Source organism: Triticum aestivum, chromosome 3B, assembly GCF_018294505.1.
Source record: "Triticum aestivum cultivar Chinese Spring chromosome 3B, IWGSC CS RefSeq v2.1, whole genome shotgun sequence".
NCBI classification, from domain to species: Eukaryota; Viridiplantae; Streptophyta; class Magnoliopsida; order Poales; family Poaceae; genus Triticum; species Triticum aestivum.
Genome location: NC_057801.1, coordinates 23,376,985 through 23,384,201, shown reverse-complemented (window position 1 = coordinate 23,384,201; position 7,217 = coordinate 23,376,985). Strand labels below are relative to the sequence as shown.

General features: G+C 42.9%; 1 protein-coding gene across 1 annotated transcript; it reads right to left on the bottom strand.

The window, feature by feature from the left end:
• Positions 1-5,775: 5,775 nt before the first annotated feature.
• LOC123064451 (Bowman-Birk type bran trypsin inhibitor-like) lies at positions 5,776-6,963 on the bottom strand. Its single transcript, XM_044487934.1, has 2 exons — positions 6,781-6,963; positions 5,776-6,676 (listed from the first exon to the last, which is right to left on the bottom strand). The coding sequence occupies exons 1-2, from the start codon at positions 6,917-6,919 to the stop codon at positions 5,979-5,981; spliced, it is 837 nt and encodes a 278-aa protein (XP_044343869.1). The 5' UTR covers positions 6,920-6,963; the 3' UTR covers positions 5,776-5,978.
• Positions 6,964-7,217: the final 254 nt, after the last annotated feature.

Below are 7,217 nucleotides of genomic sequence, written 5' to 3'. Positions count from 1 at the left end.
GAAGTGGGTTAGACTTGAATGTGCTAGTCATCTTCTTCATGATGCCCTCTTTGTGTTTGAATTCTTATCTTTTATGTGAGCATCATTGAAATCATTATGCCTAGCTAAAAGGCATTAAAGAAAAGCGCTTGTTGGGAGACAACCCAATATTTACCCTTACTATTTTTGTGTGTTCACATGATTTATATACTATAGTAATCATGTTTTATAGCTTTTGTTTCAATAGTGCCAAGCAAGACCTTTGGGATAGCTTACGGTGATAGTTGTGTTGATCCTGCTGAAAATCAGAAACTTTTGTGCCCAGTAAATTAGTTTTGATAATTCACAGAAACATGATTTTGATCTGATTCGTTTTGAATTGGATTAGTACACAAATTTCTCAGGTTTTCCTAATTTCGTTGGGGTTTTGAAGTAGCATATGTATGGTTAATGTTCAGATCATTACAGACTGTTCTGTTTCTGGCAGATTCTGTTTTCAATGCATGGTTTGCTTGTTTTCTAGTTTCTATGGCTTATATTTTTCAATTCAAATTGTAGAAATGATATGTAATAGTAGGAATTGTGTGAAAACAATTATGAATCTTGTCTATGACAATACCAAAGTGAATGGTTTATTTTTTATCATACTAACCCATCTCACGAAGTTCCGTTAAGTTTTGTATGATTGAAGTTTTCATGTTTTCGGCGAGATATCGATATGAGGAGAATAAGGAGTGGAAAGACCCTAAGCTTGGGGATGCCAAAGGCACCCCAAGGTAATATTCAAGGAATACTCAAGCTTGGGGATGCCCGGGAAGGCATCCCCTCTTTCGTCTCCAAACTATCGGTATACCTTACTCGGAGCTATTTTTTTATTCGTCACATGAGATGTGTTTTGTTTGGAGAGTATTTTCAATTTTACTTGCTATTTGAATAAAATCATTGGATCTGAAATCTTGAATGAAAGAGAATTCTTCCATGGCTAGTTAATAATTTGACTACTCAGTGTTCTTCACTTATATCTTTTTGGACTATTTTTGTCATTTACTCACGTGCTTCACGTATATACTATGAGTAAATGAATTGAATATCATAAATCTGAATTTATATATGTTTCATATGCTTATACCATGGGTAGTAACGACTTCACACATAATAAGTATAGGTGGTAAATTTATTGAAAGTTAGCAAACGTAGTATTGGCAACTTGAACAATTCATGAAAGAATATTGAAGGAAGAGAGATTTCACATATAAATATACTATCTTGGACATATTTTGTAATTGTGAGCACTCATTAAAATATGACATGCTAAAAAGTTGATGTTGGACAAGGAAGACAACTTAATGGATTATGTTTTCCTATATCCGAATAGATGTTATATTGTCTTGGATCATCCAACATGTTGATCTTGCCTTTCCCTCTCATGCTAGCCAAATTCTTTGCACAAAGTAGAGATACTACTTGTGCTTCCAAACATCCCCTAAACCAGATTTGCCATGAGAGTCCACCATACCTACCTATGGATTGAGTAAGATCCTATAAGTAAGTTGTCATCGGCGCAAGCAATAAAAAATTCTCTCTAAATATGTATGATCTATTAGTGTGAAGAAAAGAAGCTTGATACGAACTTGTGATAGGGAAGAAATAAAAGTGACGGACTGCATAATAAAGGTCTTCATCACAAGCGGCAATATAAAGTGACGTTCTTTTGGTTTAAGATTTTGTGCATCCAACCATAAAAGCGCATGACAACCTCTGCTTCCCTCTGCGAAGGGCCTATCTTTTACTATTATCTTCTATCCTTATGCAAGAGTCGTGGTGATCATCACCTTTCCTTTTTACACTTTTTTCCTTTGGCAAGCACTTTGTGTTGTAGCGATCCGGATATATATTCCACTTGGATGTAGGTTTTCATAAAGTATTATTGTCGACATTACCCTTGAGGTAAAAGGTTGGGAGGCGAAACTATAAGCCCCTATCTTTCTCTGTGTCCCGTTAAAACTTTGAACCCATAAATATCACATGAGTGTTAGCAATTGTGAAAGATTAAATGATAGTTGAGTATGTGGAGTTTGCTGAATCAAAGCTCTTACATAGACCCTTCCCGAAAATAAGATGAATTGTAATTGTTTGATGACTAAGAGCATGGTTTGTTAGTTTTCAAGAAAGTTTGTGATCTATACTTTAACATGTGAATAGCTTGTTACTTGATCATGAGAAGTTTTATGAGTTGAGCTATTGTTTTGATATATAATGATGCTAGAAAAATTGATTGAAACTATCATTAATCAAACTTAAGCACTTGCTAGCATTCACATTTCATAAATTATTTCTTTTATCATTTAACTACTTGAGGACGAGCAGGAATTAAGCTCGGGGATGCTGATACGTCTCCAACATATCTATAATTTATTAAGTATTCATGCCATATTTACAATAGTTTTATATGATTTTGGTATGATTTGATTTGAACTAACCCGGACTGACGCTATTTTCAGCAGAACTACCGTGGTGTTATTTTTGTGCAGAAATAAAAGTTCTCGGAATGCGCTGAAAATGAACAGAGATTTTTTTGGAAGGAGGGGAGTCCCGAGGGCACCACGAGGGTGAAGGGCGCCCCCCTAGGGCGTGCCCCCTGCCTCGTGGACTCCCCGTGGGCCCCCTTGACGTGAAATCAAAGTCAACCCCTCCTATAAATTGAGAAAACCCTAGAACAGAAGAGAGATCAGAAGTTCCACCGCCGCAAGCCTCTGTAACCACGAGAAATCAATCTACGCCCTCTCTGGCACCCTGCAGGAGGGGGCCATCACCACCGGAAGCCACGGGGGAGGATCTCAGAGGGGCCATCATCATCATGGAGGCCAAAAACCAGAGGGATAACCTCTCCCCATCTAGGGGGGAGGCCATAGAGGAGGAAGCACAAGGGGGAGAACCTCTTCTCCTCTCTCTCGGTGGCGCCGGAGTGCCATCGTTAGGGGAATCATCGCCGTGGTGATCGTCTTCATCAACATCACCATCATCATCACCATCCTCATCTCTTTTACGCGGTCCACTCTCCTGCACCCTGCTGTAATCCCTACTTGAACATGGTGCTTCATGCCACATATTATGATCTAATGATGTGTTACCATCCTATGATGTTTTAAGTAGATATCCTTTGTCTTTGGGCTGATTGACGATCTAGATTGGTATGAGTTGTATGTTTTATTTTGGTGTCGTCCTATTGTGCCCTCAGTGTCGCGCAAGCATGATGAATTCCCATTGTAGGGTCTTGCAATACGTTCATGATTTGCTTATAGTGGGTTGCTTGAGTGACAGAAGCATAAATCCGAGTAAGGGGGTTGTTGCGTATGGGATAAAGGGCACTTGGTATGTTAATGCTATGGTTGGGTTTTACCTTAATGATCTTTAGTAGTTTCATATGCTTGCTAGAGTTCCAATCATAAGTGCATTTGATCCAAGAAGAGTAAGTATGTTAGCTTATGCCTCTCCCTCATATGAAATTGCAAGCCGGTCTTGTTAACAATTGCCTAGGATAATTCTGCACACCGACCCATCATTATTCCACACTCGCTATTTATAATATTTAGTAATATATTCTAACTTTATGATAGCATCATCTATTTTTATATTTTAGCTCTCCAATATCAAGCAAAGTTACCCTCTTCATACACACAACATAGTTTTATTTCTCGATTCTAGTTGGAATCAAACGTTCGGTGTACGTAGAGTCGTATCAGTGGCAGATAGGACTTGAGAGAATATTGATCTTACCTTTAGCTCCTTGTGGGTTCGACACTCCATACTTATCACTTCCATCTTTGGAAATTGCTATGATGATTCCTTGCACTTGGGATCATCAAGCTCTTTTCTGGCGCCGTTGCAAGGGAGCAATAGCGTGGGGTTGATATTCTCGTGTGTGCTTGTTTGCTTTCTTGACGAAGTAGTTTTTGCATTCCCTTTTTTCTTTTGCTTAGTCGTGGGTGAAACATGCAAAAAAAATTAAAAATGAAAATACAAAAAAAAAGTTACTTGCCTCTTGTGCCTAAAAAGTTTTTTTTAAAGTGATTGAAAAATCATGCATTGGAGAAGTGAGGGTTGACCTTGAACACTTGTGTTCGCGCATTGGGTATGATAGATGTGCATGGATTTGAGGGTTTGCATTTGGTGAGCGCGGCTGCTTGACAGCCAATATATTGGGTCGCGTCCGCGGACGTTTAGAGGGCCGGATTTTCCAAGTCCGGTTGTAGATGCTCTTGTTTTTTAAGTTTAAAACCTCCGAACACTGCCTATCATTTCAAAGCATACAATCACTTTGTGAGCATACAATCACTTGTTTAAAGTTGATGCAAAGCAATAAAAGACATCAACAAGCAGTACAAAACTTTTACAACGTACTGTGGCAGACGAACTTAGCTAGTGACCGTTCGAGCTTGCTAGATCTGGATCGACACGCAATAATATAGTGCCTCTACCAGCTGCGTGCACAGAGCTGCCATATCGATTAGTTTACGCCTCCTGTGTCGAGGCCGACCCGTATATCACACTGCGTGCTTGGTAGTACTATCTACTCTTTGTTAATTGCACTCATGGGGCGCGTGGGTGGCTCAAAACTACCCAATGTGGGCATGCATCTTAGCACGTGGCTTCACGCGTGGATGCGTTCGACAATGATCCTGGGAAAGGAGACAGACCGAACCTAATGCATGTCACGTACGGCTGCAGCGAGCTTAACGGGGAAATCTCAATGTCCAATGCAATGAGATCGAGCGTGTCTTTATCATGTTAGCCAGACGAAGTGAAGACGTGGCAAGCAAAATAAAGATAAGCAGGAAACTTTTGGCAAGTACTCCCTCAGTCAATTTATCTGTATATGTTGCAAGACTTTTACATTTTTATCGGCTATCAAAAACAGCTTATCTCAAGTTTTGTGCTATTAATTTTGTTTTTTAACACAATATAAATGTAGATGGTCAGATTTTGTAGTCAACATGAACGTTTCTCCCCACAGAGTGAACCTCATCGAAAAGTCTGAAATAAATCATTTTAAATGTGAGCACCAGTACAAAGTTTAACACAAAAATCTGATGGCCTGGTTTCACCACCACAAACCTAACCATTTCACCCACGTCGATGCTGCTAAACTTGTTAGGTGATGTAGATTAATATAACTTTTTATGAATGAAGACACCAAAGGGCATCTTAGATCTCACTACTATCGGGAAGAACAATGACCAGTACAATGCATATAGAATTGAATGTAGAACGATTAGCAAAAACTAAAATTATATTTGAAAAACATACTAGTCTTCTTTCTTCTCCAATTAAATACCGTCCGCTGAAGACTGAAAGTTGCACTAAACCAACGACAATGAAGAAAAGCGATTCACAGAACAGGTTGCAATCCATCATCACCAGATTAGAGGGTAGGAGAAACTGGACTAAGCCACAAAACAACGCAAAAGAAGATGTTGAAGTCGTCGCACCAAAAGTCAGATTAAAGACACATGAACTACCATAATTTGAACTCTCAGAATCTGACTGGAACTAAGAAATCCGGGGACACAAACTTTCACCGGTCCTTTGTCGATGTCGGATCGGACATCATCTAGATAGGAAGAGGCCTTATTCCAACACGTTACTATCGTCAGCACCTCATCGAAGTCGCCAGAGAAGTAAAAACCGAAGACAACTGAAACGAGACGGCCGATCCCCACTCCGGATGGCGGCAACTAGGGTTAGGAGGCGGTGTCCGTGCAGATTAACATAATTTACCGTAGTGCGAAACACAACTTCAAAAACAACAAAACTGCCTTCCATTTCGTGAAAACATGGTGACGAATTCCATTTTCTCGGAGAACACACGCACGACGGCTTGTCTTATTCATCATTGCCTGACTTTCCATTTTATTTTATTGCTTATTAAACACACTGCAGGCTGCTGCAGCTACTAAAGCTCAGGCTGGACGGCGTTGAACAGGTGATCAACGCGCATGCTAGTTACCGCCGGCGGTGCACTTGGCCCCCGGGAAGCCATGGTACCAGTCGTTGCAGACGCGGCGAGATGAGTCCGGACTGGCCGGATCGCAGCTCTTGCAGTTGGAAGCACACTGCTCGACCTTGTCCATGCAGCGGCACATCGGCGGGAATGACCTGGTGCACAGAGCCATGTCGCAGCATTTCCACGGCCTCTCCTCTTCTCCTTCCGCCTTCTTCTTCTTGGCTGTTGCAACAGCCTCCGTGCACATGGGCCCCGGGAAGCCATGGTACCAGTCGTTGCAGACGCGGTCGGATGAGTCCGTGGCCGGATCGCATTTCTTGCAGGTCGCGGCACACTGCTCGACCTCGTCCATGCAGCGGCATGTCGGCGGGTATGACAGGGTGCACAGAGGAAAATCGCAGCATTTCCACGGCATCTCTTCTTCCTCCCACTTCTTCGCTGCTGCCACAGTCACCTGGTGATCATATTCATGGCGAGCACCTTCAGCCTCCGTGCACTTGGGCCCCGGGAAGCCATGGTACCAGTAGTTGCAGACGCGGCGGGATGAGTCCGACGTGGCCGGCTCGCACTTCTTGCAGGTCGCAGCACACTGCTCGACCATGTCCATGCAGCGGCACATCGGTGGGAATGACTTGGTGCAAAAGGCCCGGTCGCAGCACTTCCACGGCCTGGTCGCCACCGTTCCTGCTTGGCCTGCAGCAAGTCCTCAGTTAACGAGCTAAGGCTGCGATCAGTTTCCTTATTCACCAGCTAGCTACCTGAACTGAACTAGGAAAAGAAATTGATGGCGTGGTCACCTTTGCCTTCGCTCGGCAGGAGAATGGCGCCCACGTTGTCGGTGCCGGTGGCCGTGGAGGGGCGGCCGGCGGCGACGAGGAGGGCGGCCTCGAGTGAAAGCAGCAGCAGGATGCTACGAACAATGCAGCTCATCTTCATCTTCGTGGCTGGTTACTGAGCTTGCTTGTGCTTTTGAAGCTGGGTAGCTTTCAGAGCGTATATGTAGCCGCGTGACACCCATGGAAACCAACGCGTGGCGCGCCACCATTAATTTACTTAGAGACTTGGACACGTAGTGCCACATATGGTTACCCGCAAAAAAATGGTGCCACGTATGGGTGCTGGTCTGCCGTACGGTGGTAGATAGATAGCCTAGAGTAAAGACAAGCATCATGCATGCATGCAGCCATCCAGGCACGGGAAGCACGCCCTCCGTTATTTCAACTGCGGCATGGGT

Bases quoted from the DNA above. Each gene is read 5' to 3' on its own strand.
- LOC123064451 (XM_044487934.1), bottom strand. From the start codon at position 6,919: ATGAAGATGAGCTGCATTGTTCGTAGCATCCTGCTGCTGCTTTCACTC. The intron at 6,677-6,780 runs GTGACCACGCCA...GACTTGCTGCAG, and splicing joins CCTGCCGAGCGAAGGCAAAG to GCCAAGCAGGAACGGTGGCG.